The sequence below is a fragment of the Neodothiora populina genome, assembly GCF_041146345.1.
Source record: "Neodothiora populina strain CPC 39397 chromosome Unknown canker_contig_8, whole genome shotgun sequence".
Classification (NCBI taxonomy): Eukaryota; Fungi; Ascomycota; class Dothideomycetes; order Dothideales; family Dothioraceae; genus Neodothiora; species Neodothiora populina.
The window spans coordinates 1,137,205-1,156,150 of record NW_027191411.1 but is presented as its reverse complement, the minus strand read 5'-3'; the positions used below and the strand labels follow the sequence as shown (position 1 = coordinate 1,156,150).

At 50.5% G+C, this 18,946-nt stretch overlaps 6 protein-coding genes across 6 annotated transcripts; 5 read left to right on the top strand and 1 right to left on the bottom strand.

Moving 5' to 3' along the window:
• Window positions 1-2,707: 2,707 nt before the first annotated feature.
• On the top strand, window positions 2,708-4,603 carry AAFC00_006856 (uncharacterized protein; the record flags this gene model as incomplete). Its single annotated transcript, XM_069346872.1, has 1 exon — window positions 2,708-4,603. The coding sequence occupies one exon, from the start codon at window positions 2,708-2,710 to the stop codon at window positions 4,601-4,603; it is 1,896 nt and encodes a 631-aa protein (XP_069199750.1).
• A 622-nt stretch (window positions 4,604-5,225) lies between these two features.
• AAFC00_006855 (uncharacterized protein) lies at window positions 5,226-7,253 on the top strand (the record flags this gene model as incomplete). Its single annotated transcript, XM_069346871.1, has 1 exon — window positions 5,226-7,253. The coding sequence occupies one exon, from the start codon at window positions 5,226-5,228 to the stop codon at window positions 7,251-7,253; it is 2,028 nt and encodes a 675-aa protein (XP_069199749.1).
• Window positions 7,254-11,656: 4,403 nt separating this feature from the next.
• On the top strand, window positions 11,657-12,326 carry AAFC00_006854 (uncharacterized protein; the record flags this gene model as incomplete). The annotated part of the gene is made up of 2 exons (XM_069346870.1): window positions 11,657-11,789; window positions 11,839-12,326. 2 exons carry the CDS (start codon window positions 11,657-11,659, stop codon window positions 12,324-12,326), a joined length of 621 nt encoding a protein of 206 aa, XP_069199748.1.
• Window positions 12,327-13,138: 812 nt separating this feature from the next.
• On the top strand, window positions 13,139-13,499 carry AAFC00_006853 (uncharacterized protein; the record flags this gene model as incomplete). Its single annotated transcript, XM_069346869.1, has 2 exons — window positions 13,139-13,222; window positions 13,287-13,499. The coding sequence occupies 2 exons, from the start codon at window positions 13,139-13,141 to the stop codon at window positions 13,497-13,499; spliced, it is 297 nt and encodes a 98-aa protein (XP_069199747.1).
• Window positions 13,500-14,612: 1,113 nt separating this feature from the next.
• Window positions 14,613-15,653, bottom strand: AAFC00_006852 (uncharacterized protein; the record flags this gene model as incomplete). Its single annotated transcript, XM_069346868.1, has 3 exons — window positions 14,613-15,047; window positions 15,099-15,302; window positions 15,360-15,653. 3 exons carry the CDS (start codon window positions 15,651-15,653, stop codon window positions 14,613-14,615), a joined length of 933 nt encoding a protein of 310 aa, XP_069199746.1.
• Window positions 15,654-16,462: 809 nt separating this feature from the next.
• AAFC00_006851 (uncharacterized protein) lies at window positions 16,463-18,334 on the top strand (the record flags this gene model as incomplete). The annotated part of the gene is made up of 4 exons (XM_069346867.1): window positions 16,463-16,565; window positions 16,630-16,846; window positions 16,902-17,672; window positions 17,731-18,334. The coding sequence occupies 4 exons, from the start codon at window positions 16,463-16,465 to the stop codon at window positions 18,332-18,334; spliced, it is 1,695 nt and encodes a 564-aa protein (XP_069199745.1).
• Between the last annotated feature and the right edge of the window lie 612 nt (window positions 18,335-18,946).

Genomic DNA, 18,946 nt, shown 5'->3' with positions numbered 1-18,946 from the left:
TGTTTGACATCATGGGGTAGTTCTTCAACATTGAGTCCAGCGTCCTTGAGCACATCGCGAAGACGCACTCCGGTCCAGACAGCTGTACTGATGGCGCCCACGTCCCATTGGAGACCGTTGGTCTGCCTAGCACCAGCAGTCATGTGTGCGCGGCGGTTGCCAGAACACTGTAACGTTGCTGTGATCGTGCATGGCTTGAATTTTGTGCGAAGGTCAGCAATGCTGTACTCTTTCTCTTCGCCATCCATCATCTCCACAGTAAGGCGATAATCATTGCCGGCACCCATATCTGGGACCCAGAGATGGTTTCGCACGTAGAATGTTTGGTTTGGAGTCAAAAAGGTAGCTAGGTCTTCCTTTGGTGTTTCCGCATTACACGGTCGGGAGCTGCGAACGATCAAAGTCTCATCCCGGGCAGGATCAGTCTTAAACGGATCATCAACATGCTCGGCGGAGGCCTTACCATCCACGAGATCTCTAGGGTCGATTTTGCCAATAAAGTATTGCTCCAGGATATCGTAGACCTCTTGCTTCTGATGTATGGTAAAGATATTCCAATACGGCTCAATACTCCCTCCCACGGCTCGCAATATGACCTCGCCACCGGGGTGATTTGGGATCCAATCTGTGATATCATAGACGCGATCGCCGCGGTACACCCAATAGGTATTTGAGGTGCGATTGTGCTCATTGATCTCGGCGAGTCTTATAAGTCGCTCTGTTGTTTGAGGAGGGGCCTCAGCAAAGCCTTCCCGCCGACTGAAGACTGAATAGGTGCATACCGCACCGACCGCAATTGCAAACAAATTCACAGAGCCTGATCTGAAGTCCCGTGATTTGTTCTGACCAGGTCGTGACGCAGAGGAACTAAATGTGCGATGTTCAATGCCTCGAATCGGTAAGAACCTGCGTGGTATCACTTCACGTGCTGGCTTGGTGGATGCATTGGAGGCTAAGCCAATAAACGACTTCCAACGCGACATCGTGCACGAGAAGTACTAAGCAGGATGCGCAGTACTTCACGACTAGTAGCGATGTTATCAGTGGTCACGATATAGAGCAAGTGATATGACAATATTATGGATACGTCATCATTTTCAGAGAGAAAAGTACCTTATTTACACTGACTGGTATGGCGTGCTTGACCAAAGCTTCCCGCATGCCTCTGTTGGAGTGACTGGATTTTAAAGCGATGAATCCATTACCAGCAAACGTCCTTTCGACTGTACCTTGCGGCATGGAAAGTCCTCTCGACACGTTATTACCAGCTTTCTGGAATCAGTCCTTGCGAATTCTGGAACACGGATCATGGCAAGATCCATCACTTAGTCGCACTTCTGCGAATCACTGGATATCGGTGCAACGTCAGCCTGGCCTATGTAATGCACGAGCGTCATCATGGGAGCACATTTATAACGTCGAACATATGAAGCCGGTGCTGAGGATTATTGTCCCATCCTGAAAATTCGACTGCAGTCTGATCTACTTTCAAATGAATCAGAAAACAAGGCATTTCGGTTTGATGCATTTGTAATCCAGCTGTACGCGCACATATGACCGTCGGTGTCCTAGCTTGTGGCACACCTTATCAGTGTAACCTTCATTCGGCTTGATCATTCTGCGAAAATTATGGATCGACTGGACCACATCTTATTACATATACAGTGATTAGAAGGATGCCAAAGGGTGCGCTGGTGCTCGAATCAGATTCTACCAGCTGCAGGCGTCCAAGATAGGCCTTGTTTCCAGCAAGCGCATGATGCAACTTCCCGTTGTTCCGGCTACCACTGTACACCATCATGTATAAGGGTAAGCGACAACCTACCGTTGTACTGTACCTTACATGGCTAGTTCTTGCTGTACACGATGACATTCATCCCTGAGTGGCACAGCGAAGATCTTCGTCCAGGGATTGGTGGTCTGGTACGACACGTCCCGAACGAGCAATATTCAAGTGCCACTCACCCTACCTGGTGCTCTACTTGATCTCCAACTTACGATTTCTTGTAATTGAGGCGTCTCTGCAGATACAGTCTACACTGCATTCGGCATGAAGGCTCACACCGTACGCATTGTCGGCAAGCACGGGAATCATGAGAAGACCTGTCGCACTAGATCACACGAATGAGGACTTACAGATGGGTCGTCTCTGCGCACATAATTATTGGATTATGCAATAAAGTCAGGTCTGATGACATCAGCGAGACCGGCCGCGACTCTTGGAAAGTCAGGCGCTGAGACCGATCACCTAATCTCGCGGGTGCAGGTCTCTCTGTGTCGAAAACCACGCTCCCTGCTCTGCACACCACTCGGGAGACTATGCGGCATAAAACGAACTGCAGCGTAATTCTTGCGCCGCATCCTTGCGTGGATACGTATCTAAGGAGTGATTTGCATTCCAAGGCGGTCAAGTCTATCTACCAATCAGCACATAGGGTGTTTGAGATGTCGTTTGCATATCTTCGCCTAGTCATGAACGAAGGGGCGAATCACGACCGAGATTTCTGAAACGTGGAGAATCTGACGATAAGCTGTTGCTCTGGGCACTTTTGGGCGTAACCTATGTAGGTAGTACTCTGACTATCTCATGTACACACGAGCGTGTCAAGCAAGGGGGAGTATCTGGCTGCAGGCATTGAAAAGGCATCCATGACCCACGACATTGAGAGAAAGACAATTCCTCCAGCGCGCCAATCCACAACCTGAGATGGCCCCTGTTGCTATCTCTTGTGAGAACACTATCAAGAACAGCAACTCGAACGCATTCCAGGATTGGCTCAAAGAGCGCCGGTTTTCTCACAGAGACTTTGACATAGATGAACTTGCGACTACGGTACAGAGGAAACGATTGGTCGTCACAGTGATAATACCAGGCAAGGAAGTCGCGTCTACCATCGGAGGCGTAATTGAGCATACCGTTAGACCTCTGATCGAAGCAAAAGTTGTCTCTCACTTGTTCGTTGTTGACGCTAATTCAGTGGATGGAACCGGGCAGGTGGCTGCCGATGCAGGTGCACAAGTAATCCAACGAAAGGACATCGCCCCCGAGCTTGGTTCAAGTCGAGGCAAGGGTGACGCATTATGGCGCGGATTGCTGGCGACAAAGAACTTAGGTGACATTGTCGCGTTCCTCGACGGAGACACGGCTGATCCTTCCTCGGCGCACCTCATTGGAATACTAGGACCACTGCTACTACTTGAGGATATTTCAATGGTCCGAGCATGTTTCGACAGACCTTTCAAGTCAGCAAGCGGTGAAGTCCGTCCTCATGAGGGTGGTAGAGTTACAGAAATCCTTGCACGACCTCTCTTGAACATGTATTGGCCAGACCTGGCAGGATTTCGACAACCACTAGCCGGTGAATTCGCTGCACGCCGAGAGCTTCTTGAGAAGCTGTCATTCCCAGTAGGGTATGGGGTAGAGATCGGGACCTTGATAGATACCTACAGTCTTATCGGTCTGCTGGGAATTGCCGAAGTCGATGTCGGCCAAAGGCAGAATGCTCACAAGGCATTGAGAGAGCTTACCACTATGGCTAAAGCAATTCTCAGTACAGCGGAGAAACGACTCCATCGAGGGAGCTTTGTGATGAAGAACACCGAGAAGATGTTCCTTCCTTGGACTGACGATTTCTGCGATGTGGATGACACCGAACGCCCCCCAATTGTGGATTACTTCCACTCCTTTCGGGAACTGTCGCCGTCAACTGGTGCTGACAACGACTTTACATGTGAACAGACTCACGAGGAGAACAAACGACTTAAAGCTCAAGATGTGTTGTACCCTAGTCCTCCATTTGTTGACATTGAAGGGGTGCGCATGTTTCGAGACATCGGGAACAAGATTGTCAAACGCGGCCTGGTCTTCCGTAGTGGCGATCCGTCGAAAATAACAGAGCTAGGGCGCAAAGCATTTCTGAAGCTCGGTATTACGAAATTATTTGACTTGCGCAGTCCGATTGAGGTCCACAATGATGTTCATAGCACCAAGGAAGTTCCGCATCGCAAAGACAGTGCTGCTCAATTCATGGAAGAGTCTCGCTCAACATTCGCGCTACTGCTGCAAGACGTGGAGAGGGTCGCGATTCCGGTGTTCAGTGATGAAGACTGGCTACCTGAGAAAAGGGAAGCGCGGCTTCAAGAGTACGCAACTGCGGCGAAGGGCTATGCGGCTGCATATCAGCATACTCTGAAATGTGGAGTGTCTGCTTTTCGCCCTATCTTTGAGCATCTTGCACAGGACTCGCCAACCCCGATCTTAGTACATTGCTCCGCTGGCAAAGACAGGACCGGTATCACTGCAATGCTACTTATGCTGCTTGCAGGCTGCGACACCTCCACGATTGCGAAGGAATATGCTCTCAACAACTTGGACAGCAATATGGACTGGGGCTCGCACGCGACTCGAAGATTACTTGCTCAGCCGGGGCTTGCTGGCAACGTTGCAGCGGTAGCAAATGTGGTGCAGGCGCGGGAGGAATATATGGTCGCCACTATCGAAATGTTCGACCAGGTCTTTGGGGGCATCGACACGTATATGACCGATTACCTGTGTTTTGACACTGCCACTGTAGCGAAGATCAGGATGAATTTGTGTGCGTGATACCAGCGAAGGGTAACCCGGTCAGGTAGCGTCACATAGGTTACAGATACCTTAGTTAGAACTTCTCATGAGTTTTGTACCCCACCTCTGACATTTAGTCGTAACATCATTCCCATCGTACGATAAAATTCATCCTGATATTATGGTATGCAAGCTGAGCTGTATGTATAGGATTGCGACTCATTGTCCAAGAGGCCAAAAATTCACGATGAATAGGCAATATCGACGAGAAGCCCTTGCGCTTGCTGTCTAGCTATTCATATCTTACTGGTATAGAGGGTTGATCCCAGATTGTCAAATTGATATATTCATGGCATGAGGTTTCCTCGGTGTTAAGAATCTTGGTCCGACGATTTTGCCGCGGCATGATATGACGCAGGGCAATCCACGTTTCCTTGCGCCTGCCAAGCCATCTTAGTAACAACAATGGCGACCTTGCTAGGCATCTGTGAATCATGAATTGAACAACTTGCAAATAAACAAGGGGAACGCCATCAGTCAATCGTATCTAAGTGAAACACTGTTCTGTCGGACTGCATCCCACCTACGTATGTGAGCTTGCAGTAGAAGGACTCCCCTATCCGCTATGTGCTTTACCCATATGTGAGATTGGCATGTAAAAATGTCTTTCTTCAGAGCATCCCAAGATGTGAGCGAATCTGAAGATACCAATGTATCCCGTGCTGGGATATCAGCCAGCTATGAGGACGTCAGTGTTAGTCGTGTGCGAACCATTGGCTCCAATGCATCTCTGGACGTTGACACATCGGATGCCTTTTCACCATCTTCAGCACCCGCATCGTTTCATACAATGGGTCTGATTCATTCATTGTTAGAGGAACGATGCTTGTACCAAGCCGTGACAGAGTTACAACAAAGGGGTATCCAAGTCGATTCCATTCAAGATCCGCAAGTCCGCGCATTAGGCCACAGGAAATACTTACGAGTATCCCGAAGTCTTGGGGGTCTTGGTGTTATCAAACAGGGCTTCGAGAGTCAGCATTATAGTCCACTCAGGCAAAATTATCTTGATGGACTGGACTTACTCGCCCAGCAGACATCGACCCCTTCGAGACCTCAGATGCAGAAAGCAGTAAGCCAAATGGACCTTGCCCTTCCGGAGACCTTTCGAAAATATGTTACTGCCACTCGCGATATGAACGAACTGGATGATAGGCTGAATAGATTGTCTGTCGATGGACGAGCGCCTGGAAATAGCCTACCCGCACATCCGTTACTGGACGAGACCAAGTACAACCGCGAATTCGAGGAGTTTGGTATGCTTGGTAAAGGTGGCTATGGCGTGGTATTTCATGTGGAGCATAAACTCGATGGCGGATCGTATGCTATCAAAAAAGTTCCAGTGAACCATCATCGAATACGCAGGATCCAGCAACATGGGCAGAGTGAGATGGATGAGATTCTGCTTGAGCTTCGGACCTTGGCACGATTGAGTCATCCGAATGTTGTTCGATATCATACTGGCTGGATCGAGTATGCCGTCTTTTCGAGTCAGCGATCAGCAAGCCTGGCGACTATTGATGGCCAAAAACTCCTTCAGGCACCGGACGCTCTGAGCAGAACGTCCGCAGTAACGACACCAAGCATAGACATTCAATTTGAGTTCGACGCTGACGACGATATCGATAGCGTTTCTCAACCTAGCGCGCTCCATCGACCATCCGCGAAGGACGACACGCAAGGGATCATCTTTGATTACAGTTCAGATGGAAGATCAGATGTGGATGACCTTACAAATTCGTTAAGCACTCGTGACGCATCTTTCCGCGACAACGCTTTACAACAAACGCGCTCACGCCAGACTATCGCCAGCGTTAGCGATGGAGAGGTCGAGTTCGTACCACGCCGAGAAGTGTCATCATCCAGTTCAGGGCTCGAGGAATCATTGCTGAGCAATGATGAGAGAGCTGTGCATGAGCCGTGCCTGGCTCTGCATATCCAAATGTCTTTGTACTCGATGACCCTTGCAGACTTTCTTTCTCCAAGCAACGGCAATGTCGACAGCAGCGCCATCTCATCCCTGCGCCACTGTTTCCATTCTTCTGCCTCCTTGCTGCTGCTGCTCGCCATCATGGATGGGATCAGATACCTGCATAAGGAAGGGATTGTGCATCGAGACTTGAAGCCTGGGAACATATTCCTCGCTGTGCGACCTGGTACAGACTCGCCGCCGGGAGCGATTGACTTGTCGCTGTGCAAGCATTGTAACAAATCTGCGTCATCCCGACCTTACAACATGGACGTGTGCATTGGTGACTTTGGTTTGGTCAGCTCTGTCGCGAAAGCAGAAGACGATAATCTACCGCTTGCTACACCATCTCGTATCGTTGGGACAGAGACCTACAGGCCCGACAGCATCACAAGAGACAATCACCCTTGCCTCGACGTTTTTGCGTTAGGCATCATTGCCTTTGAATTACTTTGGTCGTTCAGTACGAGGATGGAGAGACACGAAACTCTCCACAAGTTGAAGAAAGGCGAGCTTCCCGAGGGCTTTGATGAGAAAGTTCACTGCCATGGCCTCGCTAAATACATTAAGAGCATGGTGATGGCAACAGAGAATCACTGTCCTTCCTTGATGGCATTGAGACAAGACGGTGTTGAGCTCCTGGCGCGCTGCGAGAGATAATGCGTGGTTTCTCTACTATGCTATACTGATCTCCATGTACTGTCTGTGATAACCGACATCTTTGTACTAGCATTTTGATAGATAGACGTGACTTATTTCATTATTTTTCACACCTCAATTTTGTTAAATTGAGCCCTCGAAGTACACTACAAGTACATGTTCGTTAGCAATTTTTGTATATATCTGCTGTTGACGACTTTCCACTCTTCTCGTAGTTCCTGCACCGAAGCGCCAAGGGTACCAGCGGAGCGGAACCACAGTCAAGAAACACGCCACAAGCAATATAATTCTCACGTGCCCCAGTCACTTTCGCATCATTGTCCTGCATGGGTCGCGATGAACGGTCTGGTATGGACGCATGTACAACAGACCCAGACGACGAGCAAATTGCATCCCTCGTTGTTCCTCGACACCTCGTCAAGTGGGTGAAAACCGCTCTCGAGCAGCGCCACAAGGGATCATCCCGCAAAATTGTAAAATGCTCCATCGCCGCTGGTGACCCTGCTGAGTATGATGGCAAGTACATGATTGCCTCGACTTTTTGCATCGACGATACCGGTCTCGAAGGCTTTTTGCATGATGAGGGGTTTATTGGACAAGTGGAGATTTGTGCAAAGCCGAGGCAGGCCTTGTCGGTTTCTCAGACTAGATCGCCCATTGAATGTGCTATGCAAGAGTGGTTCGTTGCCCAGAAAATCAATGAAAAGTGTGCCGTTGACTCGGGCTTGCTTTTGAGAGAGGTGCCGAAAACGTACAGTACGTATGGGCCTCTCCTACTGCTCCCACCGGCTGCATTCCAATCTACGCCTTGGCAAGATACACTCGAGGCAATAAGCGAAGACGAGTACAGGGCACTCTTCAGAATCATAAGTGAGTGGATGAAAGTGTCTCACGTCGCCATAAACGCACCCATCCCTCCTCAGAACGCCGAAACCGAGAACATTGTGCGTACGCCAACCAATCTCAAACCACTCTTCGGTGATTTCGGACCAGTGTGCACTTCTGCGCTGCCCTGCGGCACAGACTTTCAGTCAGCCTTTTGGTGCCACACGAAACAGAACGGCATCACCCAGTTCTGGGCTCCGCGGTACACCATGTTCTCTCGCGGCAACATCACCGAGAAGGCGCGAGTTCTCAAAATGCCCAATGTGGCCAGGGCGATAAAGGAGACGCCAGAGACCGGCTGTTGCGCGGTTGACCTGTATGCCGGAATCGGCTACTTCACCTTCAGCTACCTCGCTGCGGGCGTGAAGAAGGTGCTCGGGTGGGACCTGAACCCATGGAGCATTGAGGGACTGAGGCGCGGGGCGCTGGCGAACAAATGGGGCGTCGAAGTCTACTCTAGCGATACAAAGACCGAGAATCTCCACTTCGGTCCCGACACCAGACTCGCGGCTTTCGTCGAAAGTAACGAGCACGCTCTGGCGCGCATCGACAAGTTGCGAGCCTCTCTGCCTCCCATCCGTCACGTCAACTGCGGTCTGTTGCCGACCTCACGAGGAAGCTACGGCACTGCGGCCGCTGCCCTGGACCCAAGACTCGGTGGCTGGGTCCATGTGCATGAGAACTTCGCCACGGCGGAGATCGACGAGAAGTCAGAGGAGGTGCGGCAGGAGTTTGAGCGGTTGACGCGAGAGCTGAATGGGAGAGTTAATTCAGGCGTGAAGTCGTCGTCGCGTTTGGTGAAGCTGGAGCATACGCAGAAGGTCAAGAGCTATGCTCCCGGCGTGTATCACTGTGTCGTGGATATCTTCGTCGGCGCAGCGTCCGGGTGAGGAGCTAGATGTCTTATATGTTGCCCATCGTGATGTGGATTGTGTGTGAACCTTCGCCATACACCGCCGCTACTTGAAACTTCAGAAGTCAATGCTTCAATGCTTACCCGCATGGCGCTGCTGCAGCCAGGAACTTCGTGCAGGAAAAGTGCACGATAGAATATTGTGGTCGGCGACAATAAAGCCAACAGCAAGAAGGTCAGCAGCACTGCTTCGAGGAAGCGATGTACTTGCAAGGACCCGTTCGAAAGTCGAGACAGAAGGATGCAGGCCTCGAGTTTTGGTATCGACGATAGGTCTGCGTTGAAGAAATCGTGAGCGAGATCTGGCGAGCTTCGTTACATACAAATAATGCAAGAATCAATGATTGCACGAGGATGGACAGTTGCAGGCATATTTGTTCTTATTTGGTTGCAAGTCATGTAAAACGGGTTCATAGACGTAGTAAAAGTTTTGAGACTATTCATCTCGCATTTGGAGGCAGTTTTGTCATCTAGCTAGTAGCGTGTGTCTATGCACAAAGAATCGAACAGCCCGAGTCCCACACAGAAGCATATTCTTCACCGCCCCCTCCTCAACCTCTCCACCTCTCGCCGCCTCAATATATCCCTGGAACGCAGGATTCTCTGCCGCATCGCAGTCTCATCAGCACGTCTAGCCTCCGACTCGATCGCCCTGACTTGCATCTTGATCACCGTGTGAAGTCTATAAGCATAGCACATGAACCACGCTGCTCGGGGGAATCCACCTGTCGGCAACAGTATATCCGGGTAACGATCGCGCAGGAGGCGAGCCAACCGTTCGATGTTCGGAATAGATAGACCGCGAGGCGAGATGTGGAAGCCTGCGATCGTCCCGTTCAACAAGTCTAGGTCGTCGTCGTGGGCGACTTTGAGGGAAGTGAATGAGTCCCATTCGGCGGACAGTCCCCTATTGACTGGACGAGCGAGAAATGACGGAGATAGACTGGCATTGCACACACCAAAAGGCTGGACGTGCGGGCCGTGACCGTCGTCTTCGCAGAAGACGCAGTGGCCGTGGACGATGTAAGGTCGACTGACACCCTCCTTGTCGTCCTTGTAGGGCTATGCGGAAGAAGGTTTCGCGATATTCGCGGTCGTATGAGAAAGCGAAGCCCACCTCGCGGATGAGAGGGGCATCGAGACAATCAGATGACTCCAGCCAGTTGAGTGTGGTGTCCAAGATGCTGATGGCTGGGATTTCGCATGGCTCTCGGTCTGTTCTGTCAATTTCAAACCTTGCATCCATGCAGATGACCGCGCGGAAGGTATTGCTCTGTAGGAAAGCAGGGGTGCTCTCGCGCAGGAGGTTCTTGGATGCTGTCATCCATGATGCCGGCTTGAGCGTGTCGAGTAACAGGGGTGTTCTCTCCCTCTCAACGGATTGGTAAATCATGTTCCGGACCTCACCAGAGAGCCCAAAAAGAACAAACCCACCAGCGGTGATGTTGCTGTTCCCGGGTTTGGTGGACCATCTCGTCGATTTTGTAGGACCAAAGATTCGGTCAAAGTATATACGTGTGGCACAATCTTGGCTGATTTCTGCCATACGCTTTTCCTAGGCAGTGCTCCTCTGCCAGTCAGTGCTTCTAGCGGGGATCATGTCAACATGAGACATTGTAGTGAGATGAAGGAGGGCGGAAGAGGATAGTTGGGGATTGATGGCTGGACTGCAGAGTTGTGTTGATGTTTGATGGTACAGTGGATTTGACGCTGAACAAGACTCGATTCCCAGAAAAGTAGCTGATGGGCGATGGTTGATGGAACGAGAGGAATGTGAGTGAGGGAAAGACCATAAGATAGAAATCGGCGACTTAAGTACGAATGTCAAAAGTTCATTGCATGGATGGATTTCGTGGCAAGGAAGGCTTGTTGCACGGCTTTTCTCAAGACCATCGACTTCCTCCCCGGACGTACAACAAGCTGCAGCAGCGAGACTTACGACGGTATAGCCCAAGCATTATGCTCCCTTTTCGAGAGTAACAATGAGCTCTCAGATATATGACGAAAAACACTCCTTACCTCCTCGACTACGACTGCGGTAGTCGAATTGTAGAACTTTGCGAACGACAGCTGTGACACACTCACTGCGCACATGGTAGTGCGAGCGTGGTCTACCCACCTAGGCATTATGCGTGCGATTCCCACGTAGTGTTAGCTGTTGGTTGCCCACCAAATCAACGTATGGGAGTGAACGTGGTAGTAAGATCCATTTTCTTTCCAGGCCACAGAGACTTGAGCAGAGGTGGTCCCTCAGCAAAGATTGCCGGTGACGACGAGTTTTGTGATATGGCAAGCAGGGCCGTCTCGAATGTCATATTGAGAATGGATGATTCTAAAAATGATTGAAGATGAGGTTGGAATGGTGAGATATCGATAGCCAACGTCTATCCAAGCTGCACGTACCCTACCATGACGTATCTCCGATATCTCCACCCCGATTTTCCCAGCTGCGGTCTGGTTATAGAGGCACGATCGGGCGCTAGAGAGGTAGGGTCAAGTACAGTCTGGGGTAACTACAATAATCAGGAGGCTCGATTGTGATAAAGAGACGACAGACTATACCACTACACAGAGTCGCAAGACCGCGACGACCTGAACAGCAAGAATGTCTTTACTCAGTCTTGGACTTCTCGTCCTACAAGCGCTTACAGCCACTGCGCATGGTGATGACGGGAGCAATGCACATGATCAGATTGTCGTAGCAGAAGATGCGGATTGGGCGACGCGACACATGGCTGGTAGGACAAGCATCGACAACCTGCTTATGAGCTATGCTAACATCAGCAGAGGAGCATCACATCAACTCCTTTGACGCTGGCTCGTTCTTCAACCTTCATGATTTCGACTCGACGGGCTTCTGGGCTGCCGACGACATTAAGAAGATTTATGGATTGCTTGACGAATCTACACGACACATACCGGCCGATCAGAAGGACGGCGTGGTCCAAAAAGTTCTCGACATCTACGATGCAGACAAGTCGGGCGGCATCTCGTTCGCAGAATACACGGTCGGCACCGCGAAGGGCCTCGAGCTACCGGACTTTGGCTTCGGACCCGGACACCACGGCGACGACGAGTACGAGTATGAGATTCACCACTTTGAGAAGTACCACAGTGGCGACGATGTGACGGAGGAAGACCTCAACCACCCCGAGGACATTGAGCATTTTCGGAAACACGATCAGTTGGAAGAAGCAGCCGAGCGACAAGAGCGCCTGGACAAAATGGGTATTGTCGAGGCTAACATCCCCAAGAAGTTTCGGCGGCACGTGTGAAGCAAGCACATCGTCGCCAATGGAAGAGACATTGGCTACGGCGCAGCATGAAGATGATGAGGATTCCGAAATGTTGGAAGCCAGAATGCGTAATTTGAAGAATGCGGATGTCAGATTCACTAGACCTGGGTTCAATGCTGGCATTTCCATTTTCGCTTGGACAGCCTTTTGGGATCTGGCAAATAATCATGGGGACAATTGGCGATTCCATTTGCTCAGTTGGTCATGCATGCTCACTGCTATCTGGGTAAGTGTGAATTTGTAGATGTTAGTATTGGATCTCATGCGGGAAGCGCTTAGTATAGCAACAGTAGAAGAAATCATTGATAATGTCATTGATTCTTCCCCCTTTTGACCAACATGATGGGGATGATACTTGTATAATCTGATAGTAAACAGTAATCTGGAAGGTCTGATTAAGAACAGCTAGAGGAGTCTATTTCAGTGCCAGAGCCGCTTCCATCAAGGCCGAGATCTGAATTGAGAAAGAAGAACATAGTCTACTGATGCATCATATTCACTATAGCTAAGATATTTACTGGTACCCTACCATACCTCATACTATACCGCAATTCACTGCGGGAAAGCCAAGCATTTCCGTTCCGCCCCCCTCAAGCATAGTATCCTAATGCACCCCGCATATCGCGATAAACAGAAACCCGACCTCGATCTCTATACAGCAAATACCCGACAAGCCATACATCGAACCAAGAGCCGAACACGAATCCCTCCCTCACTCCCTTACGATTTTACCTATTCACAAGATTCAGTCCAATATACAGGATCAAGAACACCACAACCGCCGACGCAAAATGTCAACCTCAAGAGGGCAACAACAACAACAACAATTATACTTCGAGCAACAACGCGCACATCTCGTGAACGACATAGCAGCTGTACGTATCCCCCACTCTCCACACACAGAGTCTATCATCCTGACGCGCCGCTCGCCGGAACAAGAATCTCGAACACGTCCTCCAGAACATGAATCTTCTGAACCGCAGTCTCGAGTCGGCCATTGCTGTGGGGAATGAATTTGGTCAGGTCGAGGGGCTGTGGTCACGGTTCGAGAATGTCATGCAGCAGCAGCAGCCTGCACAAACTCAACAACAAGGACAACAGCACGCACAGGGACAAGAGCAGCAAGCGGGTGGAGCAGGGGAACGGGTATAGACGGACGAGACGGCAAAGCAGGAAAATGCGCTGGCATGTGGGAGACGAGAAAGTCTCTCTGATATGTGTGAGGAACAGGCAGAAATGATGGTCAGAGGACAATTCGCTCACAAGAGTGTGTTCTTGGCTATTGAGTGAGAGAGCGGAAGAGAAGAGCAAGAGACGCGATTCCTTGTGCGTGCGTGAGCAGGAAGAATATTTTATATGATACCCCAGGGATGGATGAGAGAGAGCTAGAATGGGCTGAAACATCGATAGATTGTTCATGTGTAAAAGAAAATCATGACGCCGAGGAGGATGGTAATCGTCCATGAAAAGTTCATTACTGGTAACAGCAGCAGGCGAGCGAGAACGAAGAGAATAAAAACAAGAGGAACAAGTGTCGATTGATGTACGTTCATTTTCATCTCAAGCATGAGCATTTCTCATACTCGTAGCTTTTGGTCGATGAGACAGACGATAAGCTAAAGAAGAAAGGGAAAAAAGAAAAGCAAATGACAATAGACAGAAGAGGTAGAAGAAGCTGCCCGAGCTGGTCTCTTCCTCTCGCCATCGAACAAGTGCCTGCCTCATCTATGCTGACGCGTCAACACAAGCAGAAATACATAACATTCGGACAGGAGACATCGGATGAAGAAAGAGGGTAACAGGAGGATAAGTGAAAAGGTGAAAGGGGTAAGAGGGTATGAAGGAAGTACGTATGAAATACATCAAGTCCCCCCTCATATCCCATGTGTGGCGTCGTCGCTCGAAACGCAGTAACAAGAAGAAAAAGGAAACGCCGATTAAAATATGCACAGTCAATGCCCATGTCTCGTAACGCTCAATAAATCCCACATCCAAGACGCTGTCAGCCAAACCTCAAGCAATCTCTCACGCTCTTGAAGATGCGTTGTAGGGTCCAAGTGTGGTGAAGGGCTCCAAGCTGGGCAGGAACGACATAGCGTCCCGAAGTGGCCAGAATGAGGTCCGTCTCCGACTTGACTGGCGACAACGTCTTTCGAGGCGTACAAGGCGAGTAAATGCCCAGAGCTGGCGAAGAAGAAGCGAAAGTGGAATATTCGACTGTGAAGCCTAAATGTTAACAAAAAGGGTTGCTTTCGCAAACGGGGCTCACAAGATCTTGCAGCCACTTCTCTTCTTCTTCTTGCTCGGTGCCACCAAGGGCATCTTCTGAGCGCCAGCACCATTTGAACTTGCAGCATTGTTGTTGTTCTTGTTGTTGCTGCTGCTTACGGCTTCGAGCTTGCCTCGAGATCCTGTCCTGGTGTTGCTCTCCACCGGTTTCAGTAGACCTTCTTGTTCTGCGACAACGGTGTTGATGGCGGTCTCGAAGATCTCATGCACACCGGTCATCTCTTTACTTGAGCACTCCATGTAGAGGGCACCCATCTTCTTTGCGACTGCTTGACCTTGGGCGACAGTGACCGGAGTGAGACCTTGGGTTTTCAGTAGGTCGATGCATGTGCGCTTATGGCGAAGGTCGGACTTGAGACCACAGAGGATTATGGGAGTGCTTGGACAGAAATGTAGGACCTCGGGATGCCACTGGAGATTGTCAGCTCATCAACCGTTTCTCACTGCGAGAAGATGACGTACCTTGTCCATGACATTTTCGAGCGAGTTGGGGCAGTCAATGGCGAAGCAGACAAAAAGCAAGTCGGTCTCGGGATATGAAAGAGGGCGAAGGCGGTCATATTCTTCTTGACCGGCGGTATCCCATAGCGCGAGCTCTACCACCTTGCCAGATGGCTTGTGGTCGGTCTGCGTGATGTAGTTCTCAAACACAGTGGGGACATATTTCTGTCGCAAATCAGTAAACAAAAGCTTTGGCTTTTCTTAACAAAAGCAGCTGCCCACCTCTGGAAAGACGCCCTGCGAGTAAGAGATGAGAAGACATGTCTTCCCACACCCGCCGTCGCCGACGACGACGAATTTCTTAGAATACGATGGCGGCTCCGTGATTGCTGTGCTAGCCGAATCCCGGCCTGTGGATGATGTGATGGAGGAGACGGTACCGTTACTGCGACGGCCACTATCTCTTCTCTGAGGTTGACGGCGGAGAGAAGTGATGGAAGAGTTTTTTGCGTGACCGTGCATGGTGCTATTGCGACGGGAGCTGTCATAGTTTTGTACAGCAGCGACTGTTGACATGTTGGATGACCGCAGTGTTGTGGTACGGGTGGGTCGGATACGTTCTATTAATATTCTGGGACAAACAGATCGATAAAACGCGCTTCTGCGCTGCTAGTAGTGTTCGATAGACCTCTTCTGACGTCTGGATAAATCGGCCTGCTCTGTGGAATGCAGTGTATGATGTTGAGGACAATGATGATGTCTGTTTTCAGAGGAGATGCGATGAGTTGAAATGGATGAGAAAAGAAATCAGGAATGCAACTGCAGGCCACCAACAGGTCATTCGATGCTTAATCCAACTTTCAGCACCGCCCACTTGTGTTTTGTTGGTTGCGACAACACGGCTGCTAGTGTTGACGAGGGAACGGGTTTCGGGATCGGCGAGCTACTGCCCAGACCGGTATGGCGTCAAAATCCATGTCTGTAGCAGATCTGGCTGACAGCGGGACGTTCGAATATACTCGTACTGTTACCAATAAACTCCAACGCGATCAACTCCCGTGTCTTTTGTCGATAAGCTTGTTCCGACGTCTCTGCGAAGAACCCCATCGCTTACCCTACCTACCCTAGGCTGTTACGCTTGCGCCATTTAGGAACTTGCGGATGGAGTGAGGTGGGCTTGAGCAGGGCGCGGGATTGTCTGTGCCTTTCTTGATGACCTCTGGCTTAACCACATGCGACCGAGCTCATACTCTCCCAAGAGACACGACGCGATAACTAGTTCTGGCGCAAATCTGTGATTGACAATAGGAAGGTGAGTTCACTCGCCTCCGTCGTCATCGACTGGTGCCTACAAGCTAACCATGGCGTAAGGTCTCGAGGCGCAGATGGCCAATGTCAAGGTGGTGGCTCCCACCAATGACCCCACAGAGCAAAGCGAGGCCTTGGCTGGGAGTATCAGTGATGCAGGGAACAAAGGATTAGATCACTGTGGGTATTCGTACTACGAGGCTCCAACATCGCAGTTTACACTTGGCTTATCAGACCATCTCAGACCTTCGTAGATTACCTAGATGGCGACATCGGGTACGACAGTCCTTGTTGCCAGTGGTCAGGTGGGAGACCCCCCACCTGGCGCGTATACAACAATCATGTCGTACAGATTTTCTGGACTCTTACTTCGCCATGACAGCTAATCTTGGCACTCATACTTTCTTCATGACTGCTTTACCCATATGTTTCTGGTGTGGCTATACCGGTGTGGGGCGCGCGTAAGACGATTTTACCTTCTTCTGACCGGTCAGGGTTGACTGACGTTTCTCACAGATTGGTCCACATGTTGGCATTGGGTGTCTACTGGAGTGGATTTTTGAAGGACATGCTCTGTCTGCCACGCCCTCTCTCGCCGCCACTGACTCGCATCACAATGTCCGGGTCGGCGGCCCTGGAATATGGGTTCCCTTCGACGCATTCAACCAATGCCGTCTCAGTGGCGGCATACTTTCTGTTTCGATTACACGCATCGCCGGACGACTTGGCGCCTGCACATCGGTCTCTCTTTCTCTTCATGGGCTACTTTTACGCCACTTCTATTATTCTTGGACGCATGTATTGTGGGATGCACGGATTCTTCGATGTGGTTGTGGGCAGTGTATTAGGTCTGATTCTTGCGATATGCCAGCTCGCATATGGCGAAGTCTTCGACGAATGGGTGTCTGGAGGATCTTGGCTACGGCCGCTGCTTCTCGTCGGTGCCATTCTTCTTGCTGTACGATTCCATCCAGAGCCAGCAGACAATTGTCCATGCTATGACGATAGTGTGGCATTCGCCGGTGTCATTGCCGGCGTCGAAGTGGCCCATTGGCACTATGCACAAACAAGTTACCCTGACCCGACGCAACCACCTTCGACGGTGTATTACAGCCTGGAACAGCTAGGGTGGACCAAAACAGTTATCCGTGTAGCTGGTGGAATTGTTGTCATATTTGTGTGGAGAGCGGCGATGAAGCCTACTCTGCTCCGTTGCCTACCACCTGTCTTCAGATTCGTCGAGACGCTCGGCCTTACGCTTCCCCGTCGATACTTTACAAGGGCAAGGTAAGAGTGCAGCAAACAACGTCACACGAGGCGCCAATCACTAACAACGTCGACACAGCAAATACAAGCGGGTTCCTCCTCTCCGAAAGGACGACAACGTCATTCCGTCGGCCAAGGAGATACCTGAGATGTTAAATTCCTTGAGACATCCTCGGAAACGTGGCATTTCGATCGGCCCACAATCAGAAGCTGATGCACGTGAGTTCATCGCTTACAGAGAGAAGCGACGCAGGGACAGTCGCTCGTCTGCAGACGGAATGCCAATGAGCCCCAGGCCGCTCAGAGCCGAGAGGGTGGAAGGCGGCTCTTCTGCTTCGGGCTACTTTTCACCTCCCACGCCCACCGCGGAGGAGGAGCCTTTCCCGGTACTGGAGACACCACCGGTCAAACCAGTGGCCAGTCTGAGACCCGGTAACTTTCCCGCTCAGCCTCTAACGCCACCAGCTAGCGACTGTGGACATGCGCATGACCTTAACGGAACAGAAGAAGAGGAAGAGAAACTGAGCGACCAGGCCATGTTCCTCGCGTTGGAGAAACCCAGAGTCAGGTACGACGTCGAGGTGGTGACCAAATTGGTCGTGTATGCTGGTATTGCTTGGCTGGCAGTGGAGGGTAACCCGGTGTTGTTCCAACTTCTGGGACTCGGCATGGTTCGTTCATGACGACAAATCTACATCAGACCCAGGAGTGATACCAAGGGTTGGCAAAGTCATGGTAGTCAGTCCGCAGGCAGGATGCGCTGTAGTCGGAGGCGAAATCGTACGAGTCATGTGCATCATGTTGCTGTACCTTTATGACAGAGCTTGCGTTGCGGCTTCCAGACTCTGACTGTGATGCGTTTCTGTCCCGTCTGATCTTGTTCTCCCTAACACTGTGGCCGGCTTCTAGCATAAGATCAACTTATCTTGGCGTAAGAGATGCATGGGTTCTGGGTAGGTAAGTTTGGTAGAATAAGGTACAGTCTGAGACACAAATGGATCGTGGCATGATGCTGCTTCACAGTTGACATTATTACAGTAAATCTTGGCAGGGAAGCTGACCCCGGGTTTCAGTGACGGATTAGGCAAGGGCCAAACGCCGCGTCTGCCTGCATCAACAGTGGCTTCTGGCTTTTTGATTCTCTAATTAATAACCATTTCCTGTCTTGTCCATTATAGAGTGATACCCCTTCTGTACCAACGAGCGACCATTAGACGACCCTACTGCAGCTGTGCAGCTTGTATATAATAACATCCTGGAAGATCCTCCGACACGGGACGAGACCTTCACTGCCA